General features: G+C 40.3%; 1 protein-coding gene and 1 long non-coding RNA gene across 2 annotated transcripts in view; one reads left to right on the top strand and one right to left on the bottom strand.

Moving 5' to 3' along the window:
- LOC117977588 (tubulin beta-8 chain-like) overlaps positions 1–21083 on the bottom strand; it is a 122121-nt gene that overhangs the window by 77437 nt on the left and 23601 nt on the right. Inside the window, 2 exon segments of the mRNA XM_055106589.1 lie at positions 14405–14497; positions 18682–18784. Coding sequence (XP_054962564.1) covers positions 14405–14497; positions 18682–18784 — 196 coding nt within the window.
- LOC130541170 (uncharacterized) lies at positions 11534–17576 on the top strand. The gene is made up of 3 exons (XR_008955220.2): positions 11534–12829; positions 13384–13574; positions 14952–17576. It is a non-coding gene; the product is annotated as an uncharacterized LOC130541170 (long non-coding RNA).

Below are 21083 nucleotides of genomic sequence, written 5' to 3'. Positions count from 1 at the left end.
CTCTGTCAATTACCTCTACTATTATTTATTTCATATATTTTTAAATAGCCCCACTTGGAATGGAATGGACTCAAATGGAATAGAATTTAATATGGAATTACAAACCACAGTGATATAATACACACGCATGAAGATTTCTAACATGCCATCCTAAATTAAGTCACTGTATCAGTCAGAGTCCAAGTATAGGAAACAGTCACTACCCATGCAAACCTGAAGAGACCTTCATACAAGGGAGCTGAGGCAGCCGCAGCCTGCAGCTCTGTCTTCTAGTCTTGCAGGCATTCATTTAGTTAGTGGAAGCATATCTCCTCCCAGAGCCCAGGCTGCAAGAGTCTGAAATGGAGCTTTTAGCTTTCCAGCCTCTGTATCAAAAGGGCACACCAGAAAGAGGCTAGAATGAATGGTTGGGCACTAACAAATATTTTCACAACCTAAGCCCATACTCACAGTTGTTTGCTGAACAGACAATCAATAAATCAAACAGCCCTTCCATGTAGAAATTAAGAAGGAAACACAACACCAAAACTCATTATTAAATAGCATTTTGTATTTGAAAACTCATTATTAAATAGCAAATAAATTGCACTAAAATACAAAATTGTAGAATTTGTATTCTGGGAAGCCACAGTAACAAATCCCTGTGACAGAACCCACGAAGTAGAGGTCTCCTGTGGGAATGATGACCGAGGCCCTCGCCGCTGCTCCACCTGCCCCTACAGGGTTGCCCTGCTTTTCCAGTTGCCCTTACTCTGATGTGCATCATGGCAGGAAAAAGTGGGCTGCTGCTTTCCTTTAATGCTTTTTTTTTTTTTTTTTTTTTTTAAAATATGGAACGCTTCACGAATTTGCGTGTCCTTTAATGCTTTTTGTCCCACTTTATTTTTTACTTTTGCCTAGTATATCTTTTCATTCTTTTATTTTCAACTTTTGTAAATCTCTGTTTTAGGTGTGCTTCTTACGTACAACTTGGAGTTGGGTTTCACTTTTTGATTCAATCTGAAATCTTTTACTTTTACCAGCCTTCAGGTTATGTGTATAAAGTTATGTGTTTACATGTATAGATACAACGTTTGGTCTTACTTTTATAACATGTTTTTGTAGCTTTTTGAAAAAGTTTGCGTTCTCTCTGTAGTTCTTCTGAAATTTAGAAATGTTTGCACTATTTTGTACTAGGGGTTACTTTTGGAATTTTAACTCTATGTAATTCCCTCTCCTTCGGAATCCTCATACAACACATCTTAGCCTGTTAGTTTCCTGTTCCACATTGTGATAAAACTGTCATTCATCTTGCTCCTTCTTCCTTCCATCCCTCTCCTCTACAACTTGATTTTAGTGAATAACATCTTAGTAACTTCCTGTGATTATAGGTGAGACAGTCAACAAACCTCTAACCACCGACCTTTTCTCCTCTGCCTTCCACTCACACTCTGCTCCATCACCCTCAGCCACACAGCTGACGCTGTAGAGATTCACTGACATCCAGTCTGATGGACACTGTTTCTCCAGCCGAAACTGCTCATGAGAACAGTGAGTATTCCCTGAGTTCTCACATGATCAATAGTGTTTGTTTGCAGACTGGATACAAAAGATGGTTTGACTGGACATAAAATTCATGGGCCATCCTTTCTTCCTGGAGGATCCCATAAGTAAGGATTACTCCACTATCTGAAGAATTTGGAGAAATTTGAAGCCACCCTGATCTTTTCCCTCAGTAAGAGATGACATGTTTGTTTACCCATTGGGAGGTTCTTGCTTCATCTTCAGAGTTTAATAATTCCTGTAGGATATGGCACACTCATAACCTGTTCTCAGTCAACCTTCCCCAGCATAAAATTTGCCCTCTCACAATGTACACTTCCATCTATTTTTACCTGAGCAGAATTTTCCTGAACATTATCTTTAAATATTTGTTCTGTCCTTTTGTTTTGTTTTCCTGTCTGAATTCCAATGATAAATATGCTGGAACCCCTCTCCCTGTTCTCTTCAGCTGTAATTTTCTTTCTAGTTCCTTTTAAACTCATGATTACGGTTTCATTCTTATTAATTCTCTCATTCGTATTTTTCCATCACCTTTTTTGTGTTTCCCAAAACATCTGTCTTCTCCTGGGCCCTTCCAATCGCACCTTCACCTCTGTGGTGGTTCTCCTGGCTGCTGCCATCCTTTCTTCTGCCAACTTGACTTTGTCTCCTGCTGTCTCACTTGGTTGTACAGGTTGAGCATCCCTAATTCCAAAATCCAGAATCCTCCAAACTCCGGAACTTTTTGAGCATGGACATGATGCCACAAGTGGAAAATTCCATACTTGACCTCATGTGATGGGTTGAACAAAATTATTAAAAGTACTGTATAAAATTACCTTCAGGTTATATGTATAAGGTGTATGTGAAACATACATGAATTTCGTGTTTAAGCTTGTATCCCAAGTTATCTCATTATGTATACGTAAATATTCCAAAATCTGAAAAAATCCAAAATCTAAAACACTTCCAGTTCTAAGCATTTGGGATAAGGGATACTCAACCTCATTAAAATCTCTTTTCTGTTTTGTGGCATTCCTGCACTGGGATCTTCTGCCACAGAACTGCTTCATGAGTTTCCTGTTTTTTTCATTTATGATGAACTGTCTGGTCATGATTCCATCCTGCTTCACAGACACATTTCCCACAATTTCCTTAGAGAATATCCATGCAGTGATGGTCACCTTCTCTAACAGGCATTTCAGAGTGAGGTGGGACTTCCTAGGGCACCTGTTTTGCAGATGCCCTCAGGGTGGGGGAAGGGCAGCTTCCAGCCTTCCCAGTTCCAGCACTCTCTCCCCCAGCCGCTACCTGCATGTGAATCCCTGGGAGACCCCACAGCCCATGTCTCTGAGTAAAACTGGATCCAGGAAGCCCTTTGCTGTCAGTGGTCCTCCCTGGAACTTCTGCACTCTGCAAGCTGGAGTTGAACATCTGCGACTCAGCCTCTCAGTGCACAGGGTATGTGGGGCTCGACTTCTAGACCTGGCCCTGACGAGTGCTTTTGTTAGCCTGAGCCCTTCTGCTCAGTTCCGCCTATACTATCGCTGCCCAGGCTTAGCTGCTTTTGGTAAGCCTCATGCACATTTTAGAGTGTGTGAATTGCATCTGCCTCTTATTTCTCTGAAAATGGAGTTTTTCATCCCTTCCTTCCAATTCTCCTTCCAGCCTTTCTTGATTTCCAGAATGAGAAATCACTAAGTCATATACTGAGCCACAAATAACATTATAAATGTGACAATTACATGATAATCTTTGGGGGAAAAACATTCTGTGATTTCTAACATATTTACATAAAAATATCTTACACTAAAACACACCAGTTGAGGGCACTGGCCAGAGATAAGATTAGGTTAGGCCAAGCAAAGCTGAGAAGACCATTGTTAAAATTTCAATCCTGTTCCTTTATCTTTTCAAATTAACTGAATATTGTTATTAAATTTCTTGTTTTAGTGTTGAATAGCACCCCTTTTCCCTGCTTCACTTCAGAATCAATTTAGAGACAAAGGATTCAGGCCAACTGAGGTTATCAGCATTATCGCTAATAATAGCTGGACTGGCGGATGCGATTCAGATTCACACAACAATGGATTTCCTAATCTGAATCCTAGACTGAGATGAAGCCAGCCAGCCGTAAGCATTGCTTAATAACCAAAGCCTCCCCAGATAGGCTTCTTGCCCTACAGCACTGAAGACATGAAAGAAACAGACCAAAATGTACAAATATCTTTTATTCCTCAAAGGAAAAAGAAGAGTTACACATGCCTGTTTCTCACCAATAAGAGGCGTCAGGGCAGAGTGAGTCTGGGAGAGAGAGTTCTACCACCACGGTTCCCAAAGCATCGTCTAGGGGCCTGTTAGGGGAGCCCGAGGTCTAAACTATTTCCACAGTTTCACTAAGATATGATTTTCCTTTTCCATCCTCACATTCGTTAGTGTGCAGTGAAGTGCTCCAGAGGCCCCAGCATGCTACATTACAGAAGACTGAACTCAGGAGAGATGAGGAATAATCCCCTCCATCACACCAGACACCAGGAGGGTGTGCCAAGGTGTGAGACATACAGTCCAACATGCTACATTATGGAAGACTGAACTCAGGAGCAGAGATGAGGAATAATCCCCTCCATCACACCAGACACCAGGAGGGTGTGCCAAGGTGTGAGACATACAGTCCTTACTCTTTGTTTTGTTTTGTTTTGTTTTGTGAGACGGAGTTTCACTTTTGTCCCCCAGGCTGGAGTGCAATGGCCCGATCTCGGCTCACTGCAACCTCTGCTTCCTGGGTTCAAGTGATTCTCCAGCCTCAGCTTCCCGAGCAGCTGGCATTACAGGTGCATGCCACCATACCCGGCTAATTTTCTGTATGCCTGGCTAAGTTCTGTATTTTTAGTAGAGACAGGTTTCACCATGTTGGCCGGGCTGGTCTCAAACTCCTGATCTCAGGTGATCCGCCCACCTCGGCCTCCCAAAGTGCTGGGATTATAGGCGTGAGCCACTGCACCCAGCCCAGTCCTTACTTTTAAATAAATGGAGAAATATTTTTAAAATTGTTTTAATTTCTAATGTGGCAAACGTTAATAGATATAACTCACATGACCAAAATCTCTTTGGGGTCCTCAGTAATTTTAAAAAGTGAAAAGGACCCCTGAGACAACATTTGGGTTTGGAACTGCTGCTCCACTAGGGGAAGAAATACCAGAACAGAGAATATGTGTTCCCTGGGAGATAAGGCCTTCCCGACTACCTCCCCTCCTATCATCGAAATAAGTTTTCTACATTTCTTTAATATCATGTTTTAAAATTCCTTTTAAAAGACTGAAATCATCAGCAGAAGGCACGGGATTAGCTTAGCACAGTCAGTTTAGACTAGTTACCCACAGAGGACTACAGAATGGACATCACGAGGCAAACATAAGCATAGAGGTGAGAAGGGCCATGTTCATAGTTGACAAGATTACATTTCAGGTTAAACTGGTAACTAAGATAACAGGGAAAAAGACAATTAACAAAGAAACTGTAATCGTCCATCAGCCTAATTAGCCATAAAGCAAAGTCTGTTGGGAATTTAATGAACATTCCTTAAAAACACAAATATTATAGGAAGTTTTTTATACAGTCATGGGTCGCTTAACAAGGGGGATACAATCTGATCTGAGAAATGCATTGCTAGGTAATTTCCTCATTGTGTGAACATCACAGAGTGTATTACACAACACCTACACAGCTAGGCTACAGACCTATACAACATATTAATGCACTGAACAGCAACTGTAACATAATGGCAAGTATCTGTGTATCTAAATATATCTAAACATAGGAAAGGTACAGTAAAAAAAGGAAACAATCTTATGTGGCCACTACACTACACGCGGTCGGTCATTGACCAAAACATCGTTATGTAGTGCATGACTGCATATCTCCTCAAATCTGACAATTCTAAACAAGTAAAGATGTGGAAGAATTAGATAAACAGAAAGAAAGTACATCCTTCAAATAGAGAATCTGTATTTTTTTTCACACATCAATAGAATATTTACAAAAATCAATTATAAAGAAGGCCACAAAGGAAAACTTAATCATTTCAAAGAATTAGAGATCTTAAAGGCCAAACTCTCTGGTGGTAATATAATAAAACTAGAATTCAATAAAGTTAAATAAAATCACAGCTATTTGAAATTCGAAGTCCACTTCTGAACACCCTTGGATCTGGGAGCAAATTGGCACTGCATGTGTGCCTGGGCTCCTGAAAGGCCTCACATACGTGGGGAAGGGCAGAGAAAGAGAAACAACAACATCCACTACCTCTATTTTTAAAGTCAGCCTTACTACAAAATACAGAAAGTATTCTTCACTGGGCAGACCAAATCAACTTTGCTCAATCTTTGCCTTTGGGTTCCTTTAGACTTATAATGAACTGTAGGCATTTACTGAGTGATTATTATAAAGGCACCATTTGAAGTACCTGATGCCCTTTTAATGCTGTAATGCCCCTGTGAAGTAGGTCTTACTATTATCCCTGCTCTAGAGATGAGAAAACTGAGGCAGGGAGAGATGAAGAAGCTGGCCCCAAGGCCACACCACTGAGGAGGGAGGGGCCAGACCTGGAAAGCAGGGGGATCCCACAATCTGTGCTTGTGCCTTCCTGCTCTGCTGCTTCCCAGCTAGCGTGTGTGCTGGACACAGCCCTCAGTGATCTCAACTTTGATTATCTAATTTTAAAAAGACCTCTCAAGTTTATTGTCTTTTACAAAAAAGGGATGTAATCTAGCAAGCCAAAGCAGAACCAAGCAGACTTTGTAGTTTTCATCAATTTTCTGGACGCTCCAGCCACTTTCCTCAGGTCCTTTAGCAATGTGTGGACTGCTCACCCACCGCTGCCCCGAGGTAAGGAAGCACCACACTACAACCTCATGCAGGCTGGATTAAAACATGTCCTCCACTTCAGGCTTAGGAACCAGCGCCCCTCCTACAGCTCACAAGTTGCTCAAGCAGTGGTCTGTGAGAAGTGATTCTATTTTTGGGGTTGTCCCTTTTCTCTGCTTTTCTTGGGAACCATTTTGACTCTCTGTCAAATGTTCACTGACTTCTAGCACTGGCAGAAAGAACGTCTGCTTTTTTATCTGAAACTGAACTGTTACACAACTCATAATTTTATTTTGGTAAAAGCATTCTTAGTTGTTGTGTTTAGTCATACTCTACAAATTATCTTGTTGGTAGGATAAATATGGTGAGAATTAAAGAAAAATGAAGATGGTAGTGGATATTTGCAGACTATTATCAATACCGGCATTTCAAACTTCCAATATAATTTGGATATTTGCCTGGAAGACAAACTTTTTTTGGCATGCCATATAATGAGGAGCCTTATATTCCCAGTGTGCTCAAACTGCCCTGACACCACCTATCCACCGTCGTCAGCAATCTATGTTCAATTTTTCTTAAAAACATCAGTTACAAGGTCAAATTTAATTCAACTGAGGTCAGACTCTCAGGGGAGCTGAGGAGCACTTCCTTCAATGGAAATGGCCATTTCTGAGTGGTGACAACACTGTCATTTCTTGGACCTTCTTTAACAAATCTGTTCTCAGGAGCATTAACATACTTTGCTAATACATTTAATCTGGCATTTTTATGGGGGTAATTATAGGAAATGCCTGGAATTAAATAGCCTACAACCAATTCTTGGATCAACAATTAGGAAAACTGAAAAATATATATGTAAATATATCTTTTTCTATATAAGAAAAGTCCTGCTAACTTAGGAAATTAGAGGATATCTTTGTGTAGAATCTTTTTATAAAGTGGAAATAGGCCAGGCATGGTGGCTAACGCCTGCAATCCCAGCACTTTGGGAGGCCGAGGCAGCCAGATTACCTGAGGTCAGGAGTTCAAGACCATCCTGACCCATATGGCAAAACCCCCTCTCTACTAAAAATACAAAAATTAGCCAGGTGTGGTGGCAGGTGCCTGAAATCCCAGCTACTCGGGAAGCTGAGGCAGGAGAATCACTTGAACCCGGGGGGCGGAGGTTGCAGTGGGCCAAGATTACACCACTGCACTCCAGCCTGGGCGACAAAGCGACTCTGTCTCAGAAAAATACAAAATAAAAAAATAAAGTGGAAATAACTTCCTCTGCTTCTAACTATGCAGTTTGCTTGAAAAAAAAAAAAAAAGTAACCTGTAGGTGCAGTACAACTATCAGCACAAATGTAATTATCTTAGAGTATCTTAATAGTTCCTACTTCAAGTAGAACTTATGAAGGAGTTTAACTGTGGTAAAAAAAAAAATAATTGGAGTAACTTAGAAAACATTTATGTATACAATAGTTGGTTTGTATGCTCAGTCACTCATTCATTTTAGGAATAACAAGTGCCTACTACTTGCCAGGTGCTTGGGATATAGCAGGGCCTACTGAATAAATTATTATACAACAGTAAATTAGCATTGGATTGTGTTGCTTAAAACAACACTCACCAGAGCAAACAAAAGCCTGATTAGCAATATGATCTGAAATTTTAAAAACAGCCCTTTTCAACAGTTCCATCTAATTTGCCAGGTCATTATTTTATAATGTCATATGGGATTGCTGGGTCAAATAGTATTTCTGGTTCTAGATCCTTGAGGAATCACCACACTGTCTTCCACAATGGTTGAACTTACACTCCCACCAACAGTGTAAAAGCATTCCTATTTCTCCATGTCCTCTCCAGCATCTGTTGTTTCCTGACTTTTTAATGATAGCCATTCTAACTGGTGTGAGATGGTATCTCATTGTGGTTTTTATTTGCGTTTCTCTAATGACCAGAGATGAGCTTTTTTTCATGTTTGTTGGCTGCCTAAATTTCTTCTTTTGAGAAGTGTCTGTTCATATCCTTTACCCACTTTTTGATGGGGTTGTTTTTTTCTTGTAAATTTGTTTAAGTTCTTTGTAGATTCTGGATGTTAGCCCTTTGTTAGATGGATAGATTGCAAAAATTTTCTCCCATTCTGTAGGTTGCCTCTTCGCTCTGATGATAGTTTCTTTTGCTATGCAGAAGCTCTTTAGTTTAATTAGATCCCATTGGTCAATTTTGGCTTTTGTTGCCATTGCTTTTGGTGTTTTAGACATCAAGTCTTTGCCCATGCCTATGTCCTGAATGGTATTGCCTAGCTTTTCTTGTAGGGTTTTTATGGTTTTAGGTCTTATGTTTAAGTCTTTAATCCATCTTGAGTTAATTTTTGTATAAAGGTGTAAGGAAGTGGTCCAGTTTCAGTTTTTTGCATATGGCTAGCCAGTTTTCCCAACACCATTTATTAAATAGGGAACCCTTTCCCCATTGCTTGTTTTTCTCAGGTTTGTGAAAGATCAGATGGTTGTAGATGTGTGGCGTTATTTCTGAGGCCTCTGTTCTGTTCCATTGGTCTATATATCTGTTTTGGTGCCAGTATCATGCTGTTTTGGTTACTGTAGCCTTGTAATATAGTCTGAAGTCAGGTACTATGATGAAAAGATTATAAATCATTCTACTATAAAGACACACGCACACATATGTTTATTGCAGCACTGTTCACAATAGCAAAGACTTGGAACCAACCCAAATGCCCATCAGTGATAGACTGGATAAAGAAAATGTGGCACATATACACCATGGAATACTATGCAGTCATAAAAAAGGATGAGTTCATGTCCTTTGCAAGGACATGGATGAAGCTGGAAACCATTATTCTCAGCAAACTAACACGAGAACAGAAAACCAAACACCACATGTTCTTATTCATAAGTGGGAGCTGAACAATGAGAACACATGGGCACAGGGAGGGGAACATCACACACCAGGGCCTGTCGGGGGGTGGGGGGCTAGGGGACGGATAGCATTAGGAGAAATACCTAATGTAGATGACGGGTTGATGGGTGCAGCAAACCACCATGGCATGTGTATACCTATGTAACAAACCTGCACATTGAGCACATGTATACCAGAACTTAAAGTATAATTTAAAAAATTTTTTTTAAAGTCATATGATGCATTTAAGAAAGTCACTTAATTTACATCAGAGGAAAATCAAAGTTTATAGACTTAGGAAATAAAGTCGTAATGAAAAAGCTCTTCACGGCTGTCAGGACAGCTACGTTTTTGGTCTCTGTCCTTGATTCCATTGTGACCTTCAGCCCATCTCTCTGGGCCCCATTTTCTTGTCTTTACCTCTTGGGTCATAAATGGATCTCCATGCAGCTGTCATCCCTCTGCCTAAATCCTCCTCAAAAGAAAATCAAAATAGTGGCTAACACAGAGTACAGACTGTTCCAAGAGCTTCCTATGATGGAACTAATCTAATCTTTATAACAGTGCTCTGAGGTAGATGCTAAAATCTACCAGATACTGTGGATGAGATGATGAAGTCATATGCTTGAGATCCCTGAGTAAATAAGAAAGAGACAGAATTCCAACAGCGGCCGTGTGGCTGCAGAGCCTCTCTCCCTCCCTGCCTCACCCTCGAGTCCCCGCCTGGGAGGGCTCAGGGTCACTCACTAAGCATCTTTCCCATGCGCTGCTGTGAGGCTGCTGCTATTAACTTGCTACTATGGAGTAGTCATTAGTAGAAATTATGAAAAAATTTGAAAAAAAATCTTCATATAGCCAGAGATTCTAGCCTGAGATGTCTTTCCTTATTTGCTTATTATTATTTGTAAAAACAGGGTCTCCCTATGTTGCCCAGGCTGGCCTCAAACTCCTGGGCCCAAGTTATCCTCCTGCCTCGGCCTCCCAAAATGCTGGGATTGCAGGCATGAGTCACCGCACCTGGCCACCTTTCCACATTTAAGAGATCCCTGGGATACTGCGAAGCAGGAGTCCATCTCCAGACATGAGGAGCAGGTGGACTAAAGGAAACAGGACTGGGGAGTCTTGGAGGGGCAGAGCAATGCCCAGGGACACAGAAACTTTTGAATAAAGACAAGAGAGACCGACTCTTCGCCTACATCTAAAGCAAATGAAAACATAAAAATAAATGATGGCAAGAAACTAAACTAAAAATACACTACCCCTGAAAGTATGTGACACTGGATGTACTATCTAATTGGTCTGCCACAGGCAGAGAATGAAGTACTTCAGATAAGTTAATTTATCAAATAACTAAAATTAGATATATAAACTTTACGATTCTGAAAACTTTTTTCCTACAGATGTGTGTACTTTAGGAAACACAGCATATTTAACATTTTTATAAATTTCAGTTGCACACCGTGCAGCTTTCAGGAAGCTTTCACACCGTGCACTGCCCTGCATGCACCTCCCAAGCTTCGGGCTGTTCATGCCTGGCTGTCAGAAGTCACCTGCTGGTGCCAGAGGGGCGAGGGGGCAGGCTGTTCTTCTCAGTGCTATAAGCAAGCCCAGGACTCCAAGGGAATGATAACAAATGTGTGAAAACCACAGTCACATTAACCTATAGGCTCAGGACCCAGTTCTACTTCCTCCAGACAGCTTTTGGGTACTGGTCTCCCTTTCTTTGTTTACAGCCATCCTGGGTTTGCTGGGCACCTCCGAGTTCATGGAAGTGCAGCTCCTCACTGCAGTTGGGACACACTTACTCCACTTTGACAAAGGGGGTGTTATTTTCAGCAGTGGGTGAACAGCAGTGAACAAACCAAGCCCCTGCTCCTGGGGCTCAACTGGGATGGGGACGCAGACAACTTAAACCCGTGACCACTGGCGTACCTAAGGGCCAGGGAATGCTGCTGACATGATGGGGGTGGCGAGGCCAAGGTCCCAGCCAGGTAGGCTTGAGTTGGTTGGTATTGCTACATCCTTGTGATCACTGGCAAACAAGATTTCATGGTGGGAGTGTGACTAGAACTGGATTTCAAAGTTTCTTGAAAGCACTAGTTAGAAAAGACAAGGTACATTGATCTGCAGACAGGAGGTGCTCAGCGACGCCAGCACTGATGGGCTCCTCCTGCCTTGAGTGAAGAGCATCTGCCCCTGGACAGTGAACAAAAGGTGGGGCCATTTTATGCCTCCAACAAGACATCTGGCTCAAACTCAACTTCAAAGATTAGAGTAAAAACGAAACTTCCATTCCAAACTACTTAACTTTATTTTGGCAACTGGAACAATCTGTAATTGAACACTAAATTCTATTACTAACTTTTATCCTAAGACTGTGTAGTAATTATTGATTAGTCTCCGTTTAAAATTGCTGTTTAGATGGAAAAAATGATTTTACATAAAACATTAGTTGAAAGATACAGGCTGGGCATGGTGGCTCACACCTGTAATCCCAACACTTTGGGAGGCTGAGGCAGGTGGATCACTTGAGGTCAGGAGTTCAAGATCAGCCTGGCCAAAATGGCGAAACCCCATCTCTACTAAAAATACAAAAAAGAATTAGCCAGGCATCGTGGTGCATGCCTGCAATCCCAGCTACTCAGGAGGCTGAGGTAGGAGAATCACTGGAACCCAGGAAGCAGAGGGTGCAGTGAGCAGAGATCGTGCCACTGCACTCCACCCTGGGCAACAGAGTGAGACTCCATCTAAAAAAAAAAAAAAAAAGATACACATTAAGTTTTTCACACAAATTCTTAAGGGCAGATATTACTAAATGCCATTAGAAAAAAAGGAAACCTTTTATCAAGCATTTTTAAAAAATGCTTCTACATTTCTTATTTATAGGTATTCTAATAATACTGCGTGACATTACGGACAACTTAGCCTAAATTATGGAAAATCAAATTATTTAGTAGAACTGCAAGACAATCCTCTCAGTTGTTGTAGTAAGTGTTGCTATAAACATTTAAAACAGCAAAAAAATACCAAATACCTGCACAGTATGTATGATAAATGCATATGATAAAGTAAAAAAAAAAAAATAGCACACACTGAAAGAAAGCCAACAGAAGAGGGCACTGGGCATGGGCCAGGGAGGGCAAGAATTGGGATGGGGACATGGAGGAGCCCAATCCAAGGCAAGACACAGGTTCAGGCTTTACCACAGTCACAAAGGCTGCTTCTTGTTTTTGTTTTTAGCAGAAGGTAAGCATGAGCAAATTACTTTTTAGAGGTAACTTTGCTGGACTTGTGAAGAATGGTGTGCGAGGTCCAGAGCGACTGCAGGAGAGGGAAGGTGGGATTCCCACAGAGCAGGAGCACAGATGAGCCAAGCAAGGCCCTGCTTAGAAGGCAGCAATCAACAGAGATGCACAGACCTGTGAGGGTGCCGGGACAGCCATGCAACAATGCAGCCCTTTTGCTTCCTAAGCTCACCAGTTCCCTCGCTCCACCTCTGAGAGGTGGTTTGGAGAAACACAGCCCTTCTCAAGAGGGTTGCAAGGTAAGTTTAGTTGGTACATGAGTGCACAGCACATTTTAATTTTTATAGTTATGCATTTATTTTATATGTACTAGACAAACGACCGACAGAAAATTTACCATTTCACAGGTATTAGTGTTTAGGATGAGGCTAAAGTAGGTATTTCTGTTTAAAAAAGTAAATTTGAAGAAAAGCTACCCAGCAAATTATAGTAGTATGTGGTACACAGACAAAAAAAAAAATTATGCAGTCGTCCAAATGACTGAAACTGATAAAATGCTGGTCCTGGTCTATGGATTCCCCCTCTGACAAAGCACAGAATACTCGCACCTTCTCCAGAGTCAGTGACCAAAGATGAGAGAGCAGGGCACCCAGCACAGAAACCACCAGGAGCCAACGACTTCCTCCTGTGCTCCATCCTACTCTCTCACTCACACCAGGAATTAAATCCTTTTATGTAGACAGATGGTCAAGAATTGCTACTATAAAGCAACTCAGTATGGTCTGAACTATCAGAGAGCTACATGGAGAAATAGTTACTGCTAAACCGACCTCTCTGCTGATGTTTTTCCCAGCTACTTAAGTCCTGAAAATTTCCACAAGGCTGAGTCAAATCTGCGTTTCATCATCTATAAGAAAGGTACCTATCGAGAACACCCTGCTGGCCAGTGTGTAAATATCTAAAGGAGGACTCAGAAAACACCGGGGAAGTCCAGCCTGCACGTGGTGGCTGGGCTTCAGTGAAGCATGGAGCACAACAGGAGTTGTAAGTAGTAGTTACATCAGCAGCCCTGGAAATTCCGCTCAGAACCAAACTGAACAAATAACATTATCTAAAGCTTACAATTATTTAACTCCCTAAATTTTCTGTCCTCCCAGTAGCACTTTCAAATGCCTAAAAGCAATTAAAAGAAACATTTTTCCAATGTCTCACAGAACCATTAGAAACACGAAATTAATAGCTTCATAAACTATAGCTTCTATTTTATCCATAATAGAATGAAGGTGCATAAACCACATAGTAATTAATCTTTGGACAAAAGCAAACAATTAATGGAATATATGGCTAAGATCCTTTCTTTTTTAGTGTGGCCAAAGATAAAAATTTCTTCCAAAAGGGTAACATTAATGCAATAAGGCTTTTGTGGAATTCTATTTTGTACGAAATTCCTGTTTTCTATTAGCTACTTCTTCCTCTGTGACACAAGCCTCATTCCTTGTGAAAAACACGAAGCAGAAAACATTCGTGAAATCATCAGGTAAAGATCCCACGACCGTTCTATCACTGACACAGTATGTAGGTACATGGTACAACCCCCAAGGGACCACCTTGTGGCATCCTCAGCAACCACAGAGCCACAGGGCAGATGAGTGTTTGCTCCCACTGAGGCTCTGCAACCTCAGCCACCAATACTGGAGAAATCCTCCTACTTCACTGTTTTCTCCTGAACTTGTTCCCTTCTGTTTTTCGATTAATACACAGCAAACAGGCACACCTTCAAGCTGCCAAAAGCATCTTAAACGTTGTACACTTACAATCTTCAAAATAGTTGTTCAAAAGAGTCATCAAAGTAGTTTTTGAAATAGAACACTTACTTTGACCACATAATTGAACCTTCGGATATCTTGAATTGCACTTGAGAAGTCTAACCGATTAAAGGCTTCTCCCAAGGTGCAATAGCCATGCCTCTGGAAGAGCAACACAGAAGTTAAAATTAGTCAATTAGCCAAAAAGAATTGGCAATTAATGTCAATTAATTGTGCGATTAAAAAAATTTTTGGCAAAGGACAATTTGTTTTCATTTTGAAGACAATTTTATTTAAGATTTTAGATTTAGATGAGAGTATAGTAAAATTGTAGCAATGCTAATAATTTAAGCTGTTTATGTATACCTGAGACACCGTTAACTGACATTTTTTAGAACCTGCTGAAGTAATGACAAAGACAAACATTTATTAAATATCTTGCTGGTTTGTTTTGTTGGGGACAAACTGGGGTGTGGACGACGTTAAAGCTAAGATCATAAAAGAACTGGATTCATTCTAGGCTACGCAACTAAAAATACATAAATCATCTGATTAACTGCATTGTAAGGATGTAGGTGTTATAAATATCTAGTTGAAACACAGGATTTCTCTGCAGGGGAGGCATGCACTGCCCGAGTTTGAAGTATAACATGGGATTTCTCTCCAGAGCAGCCATGCACTGCCCAGGCTGGAAGTAGGCTCAACCACAAGGATCGGGGCTGGGAGAGGCGCTTCGGTAGCAAGAAGGTGCCTCTGAAAACCAGCATTGGGATGGAGAGGGCTGAAGGCAAGTGCTGGATGTGACCATGGGCAGCTTTCAGGCTGGGAGCACGGACACCAAGAACCCAAAACACCAAAAAAACTGGTGCTTAGACCCACAGGTCCAAGAACCGAAGGAAGAAAATGAAACAATTTATTTTCAGTACTGTAAACACTGCTGCTATTCTCTTAGATGTTTTTCTTCCATGATATACCCTTATCCTGTATTGGTTTGTATAGATTAGCACATTAGGTTTCAGAAGTCATTTTAAACTCCATCTTCATCCTCCATATTTGAAATATTTAAAATCTACAGATTTTCAGGTCAAAGTTGTAGAGATAAGTAAGCTAGAAAACAATAATAGAAAACATGAGATGATTGGTCTCAAATTCCAAACAGGTGACTTGAGATGTCCTAGAGAAAGCAGCTGGAGTCATAGCACCTTTGTCTCTAACAGCCGATGCACTCAGAGGCTCATGTGCTTCTGTGCGTCAACCCCAATCGCCCTGACGGGTGCACAACTCAACAAAATATACTCATTTAAAACATCCAAATATGTTGACTGAGTGCCTGCTATGTGGAAAACATTTTCCTGGGAACTTTGGGGAAAGGAAACACTCATTTTGATATAGATTATAATCTGAAATCCATCACAGCTGATATTCCACACGATGGTGTAGCAGACACTTTCCAAGGTCACCACCCATCTCACAAAAGGAAATTAAATCTGATTCACAGAGCAGACCACAAAGAGCATGTCTGGACCTAGAACCACAGCATGTAACCTCGGAAGCAGTGAGACACCAGCCAGCATGGACAAGCAGCAGGCACTTGCTCTATACCAGGTGAGGGTGTGGAGACATGACGTGGTGCAGGGACACCAGCACCCAGTCCTAGTTCTGGTCCCTCTCAGCCTTGTTAGGTCCTGGTTCCTAGGATTCCAGGGAACATCCCCACAGCCTCACAAGAAGATCCTCCTTTCCTGTATATGCTAGCTTGGATGGGATCCTCTGTTCTGTAATCAGTATGGCAACAGAGCAGATGAAATATTTAATGGTCTTTCATGAGCACTAAATTTTGTTTTTTACAAACTAGGTTAGATTCTGTCAAATAATCGTCTAATGGTGTACTCGAGTGTATATTAAGGATCTGATTCATTCTATACCCACTAACCATAACCAAACAGATTAAGTTTTCTTTCTCGGAATCTAATCCTTCAGTTTCTTGGAAGCTGGACTAGTTTCAGAGCATCTACAAACATTTCTGGAATATTTAACTTACCCTGAAATAACATATGATAGACAGTAATTCCCTAAATTATTTCCCCAATTGTTGCAAAATAAAGCAAATGCAGAGTTTCTGGGACTATAAAAGGAACTCAACTTCCTGGATCCTAGTAAAGAAACAGGAAACAGCTTGAAGCTCTCTGGTTTGTTTTATGGCTCATGAAAAAGCTTTAGCCCAACTTGGCAAAAGAAAGGCAGGGAAAGAGTTCACATGGCTCTGCACAAACCCAACCCAATTACTAATTTCATGTTAGCCACTCTTTATGTGGAATTAGAGGGCTCACAGATGCCCTGCCCTCCAAAACACGCCACAGGGAGGACACATTCCCATCAGCATCAGGGGTTCATGCTAACACAGAGAAAATGCGTATGACTGCAGGAGTCCATGCTTGGTTTAAATAGCCCTGCTGTTGACTCAGATATGTACAGGTAGGCAGGAACCACACACTGCACACATATACCACATGCCACCACACACCATACATCCCACACACCAATGTGTGCACAAATACATGCACAACCATACATACACACCATACATACAACACACATACACCATACACACAACACACACCAATGTGTGCACAAATACACAGCCACATACCACATGCACATGCAAGCACACACAATGGAGAATCACTGCCTCAAAAGCTCCTCATATGCTATTATCTGTCAGAATGTGAACCATAGATCTGATATTGCAAAAGAAATGTGTTTTATGCAACTTTATTCATACATTTATTTAATGTGACTCCATATTCAACAGAAACAATCCAAGATACTCTCTTATTTATAATAGAATACTTACTTCTTTTGTGCTTTCTTTATGAACATAGATCCATTTTTCACGATAAAAACCTAGAATAAAAATTACCTTTGTTTTTAAAATCTGGCAAATCATTTCAAAATGAAGATTTTAAAGGAATTTAAATAATTGGACATGTTAACAAAATTATCTGACTTACTATATTGACAAGAAATGCTTTTACTTGGTTGAATGCAAACAGAATTGCTTTGTTTCTTAAATCAGTTTAAGATATGAACAATGATTTCAGACAGTACCAAGTCCTAGTAACTTAGAAGAAAATTAGTATTATTAATGACTGAAGCCATATGAAGACATAAATGATTATAAAATACAATTACATTACTACATTCCTATGTACCCTAATAAAAAGTTCTATTCTTCTGTTGCTGTGTATAGTACTCCATAGAAACAAATTTTTCAGATAAATCTTAAAAGTTTCAAGAATCACACTAACTGTATTCTCCATGTGACCCTATCTTCTTCATAAAGTAGTCCCCCCGTATTCACAGTTTCATCTTCTACAGTTTCAATTACCCACAGTCAGCTTTGGTTTGAAAACATTAAGTGGAAAATTCCAGAAATAAACCATTCATAAGTTTTAAATTGTGTGCCATTCTGGGTGGTGTCATGAAATCTCACACTGTCCTGCTCTGTCCTGCCTGGGATGCAAATCCTCCCTTTGTCAAGCGAGTCCTACACTACCCGCCCCTTGGTCACTCGGTAGCCGTCTTGGTTATCGGATCACCTGTTGCGATATCACAGTGCTTGTGTTTAAAGAACCCTTATTGTACTTCATAATAGCCCCAAAGTGCAAGAGCAGTGATGGTGGCCATCTTGCTATAACTCTTTCATTTTATTATTATTCTCGTTAATCTCTTACTGCACCTAATTTATAAATTAAACTTTATTATAAGTGTGTATATACAGAAAAAAAAAACATAGTATCCGTAAGGTTTGGTAGTATCCACAGTTTCAGGCATCCACTGGAGGTCTATCCCGAGGTAAGGGAGCCTACTATACATTAACATGTGTCTTGGTAACTCACAGATATGCTGCATGATAGAACTCTATGCCCGCTCACAGATAGGTCCCACCTCCAGCCTTCCCCTGCTGCCATCTAACATCCTAAACTCCAGCTCTGAATGTCTGTCTCCTGCTGTGAATCTTCAGTGACTTCGAAACTCAAGTCAGGACACCTCTCAGTTTGGCCTCACTGCTCAAGATTAAGCTGAATTCATGACCATAATTCAAGCATTCCGATTCATGGGCTGTTTTGTGGGTTTTGCTATCTCTTATTTTGTTTTTGCACATCTTACCCACTGAAACGTTGGGCTGCAAAAAGTTTGATCAGTAAATATGTAGGCAATGCTGGATACTGGGCTGTTATTTACATATTTGTATCACCTTTTATTTCATAAGATAGCATTGTCAGAGTAATTTAGTATTTCAACATAATCAACAAGTAAAATAAAATTAATGAGAATGATCTTACTTTGAGTATTTGTGTCATTTCTAAAATGGTCCTTTTTCTTTCTTTGGATGCATATTCATGCTCTTCATTATTGACTATTTCTCCATCTTCGCTATTTAAGATACTGAAATAAAGACATATTCTATTAAAATATTTTTTCAGGGAGATCTTCATTTGGCTTTTCTTTTGTAAAAGGATACAAATACTTCAAAGTGACAGACTGTGGGCTTGAAATCACAGGGGTAATGTCTAATACATTTTTGTTTCATTTTGAGAAATAAGATGTATCCTGGTTCTTTGAGAATATTGTACCAGAAAGTGCTGAACATGTTTTAGAATCTCTGAAGGGTCTTGATATGCTTATCCAAGGTAGTTTCAAACATCAAAATGGCTTATTAAAACAGAGATTTTTTTAAAAAACAACTATTAAAACTCCAGAAAAAAGATAGTAAGAACATGATGATACCCAATACTGACCAATGACTTGATGTATCCCTTACCCCATGCTGAGTAACCACTCAACATTTCTGTTTACTCCCTATATGTTTAAGGGTTTAACTGAAGTTAATTATTACTGCACTGAACATGTTTTTATTAAGCACCAACCACATACACTGTTAACACATTTAACTGGAACCAGGTGAAGTGACATGTATATTTTTACTATTTAAATACATTTAATTAAAAGCTGTTCTTTGTGAAACAAGAAAATCAAATCATAAGGCAATAACTAAACAATGGGAACACCTTTTACTTTTTTAAAAAAGTCTTCCTTACAGAAAAAAAAAAAACCTGTAAATAGTAATCCACATCCTCAAAACTAAAGATGTGTAAAATTCTAATTTTCCACACACTGACAACAGATTTTCAGTGTAAAGTGAGGAAGGAAGCTCTGTGGAGACAAGCTGGTTGGTGGAGGCATGCAAGAGTGGTGCTCAAATCCAAGGAACTAAAATTGCTTATTTGCCGGTCATCGTTCTTTGACAAGAAAATTGTATACAAGCCCCTTTCCACTCACCACTATTCACTTTTAGTAAAAAACAGCTGACTTTGCCAAATGAGTCACTTTCTCACTGTCAGAACAGACTTAAACAGCAGTGCCAACAGTTGTAAATCATCAAGACAAGCAAAGCACATTTGAAAAACACAAACAACTGAACTTTTTGTGGCAGACATTATAACAGCAATTTATGGAAATGTGTTGATGTTTGTATTTTATATTTAGTCTTACACCAGTTTGTTATCATTGATTGAAATACTGAATGTAGAAGCTTTAGAATCTAAAAGGGCTTTTCTAACGAAAATTACAAACATATCAAAGGAAAAGCACAAATACAATGTTCTCCAGAAATAGTGTCGCAGAAATAAAGACAGAATATGGAAGGAGACAGGACTGCTGACTAATCTCATATGTACAGGGAGAAGGACACTCCATGCAGCTTAGCTCCAACATGTGAGCGTGGGACAGAAAAGCAAGGTGAACCTAAAGACATCCCATGGACACACTGAGCTGGAACCAACTCTGCCCATAGGTGGTGGGGCCAGGTTCAGATGCTTGCAGTAACCGCATCCTCCTGTGAATCTGGGCCTACATGGCTGTGGCTCCCTGGGGGCTACCCACACTGTGGATTCCACAGGTGGAGGTGACCTTCTTGGGCACTGCTGGGACACTTCCTGGGCCTGCCTGGGCAGTGGTAGGGCTCAGAGAACTTCAGCGTTAGGGCCTTGGGGAGTCTATGTCAGACTTGAGGACCAAGCCTGGGCTCACAAATGACAACTAGGCTACTATTTTTACAAAGTATTTTAAATGGGGAAAAAGCCATTATTTTTTGGTTGTGGGTTTTACACTGTCAGGTAAATAAAAATGTACAAGTAGAGAAGAAAGATGAATGCTTCTGAAACTTAAATTCGACGCATTAAAATGTTAATAAAGGAGTGTTTAATTTATAAATCTTTCTATTCTGCATGTATCAACTACATGTCATAGCAAACATGTTCTCTTTTTATAACCTTCAAGACAAACATCACCTACTCTGACTTAAAAACAAGGGAACCTGCCCAACAACTTGATTAAAAAATGTCAAACAACTTCAACAGACACTTCTCCAAAGAAGAGACACAGCAGCCAACAAGCCCATGAAAAGATGCTCCACATCACGAATTGTTAGGTAAATGCAAATTAACACTACAATGAGATACTACCTCACGCTCATTATGAGGCTACTGGCAAATTAAAAAAAAAAAAGAAAGTTTAACAAGTGTTGACATGGATGTGGGGAAACTGGATCCTTCGTGCAATGTTGGTAGAAATGGAGGATGGTATAGCTACTATAGGAAACAGTATGGAGGTTCTTCAAAAAATTAAACACAGAATTACCATATGATCCAGCAATTCCACTTCTGGGAATATATTCAAAAGAACT

This window comes from Pan paniscus, chromosome X, assembly GCF_029289425.2.
Source record: "Pan paniscus chromosome X, NHGRI_mPanPan1-v2.0_pri, whole genome shotgun sequence".
In the NCBI taxonomy this organism is placed as follows: Eukaryota; Metazoa; Chordata; class Mammalia; order Primates; family Hominidae; genus Pan; species Pan paniscus.
Note: the sequence above shows the minus strand (reverse complement) of the source record. Positions and strands in the feature narration are given on the sequence as shown.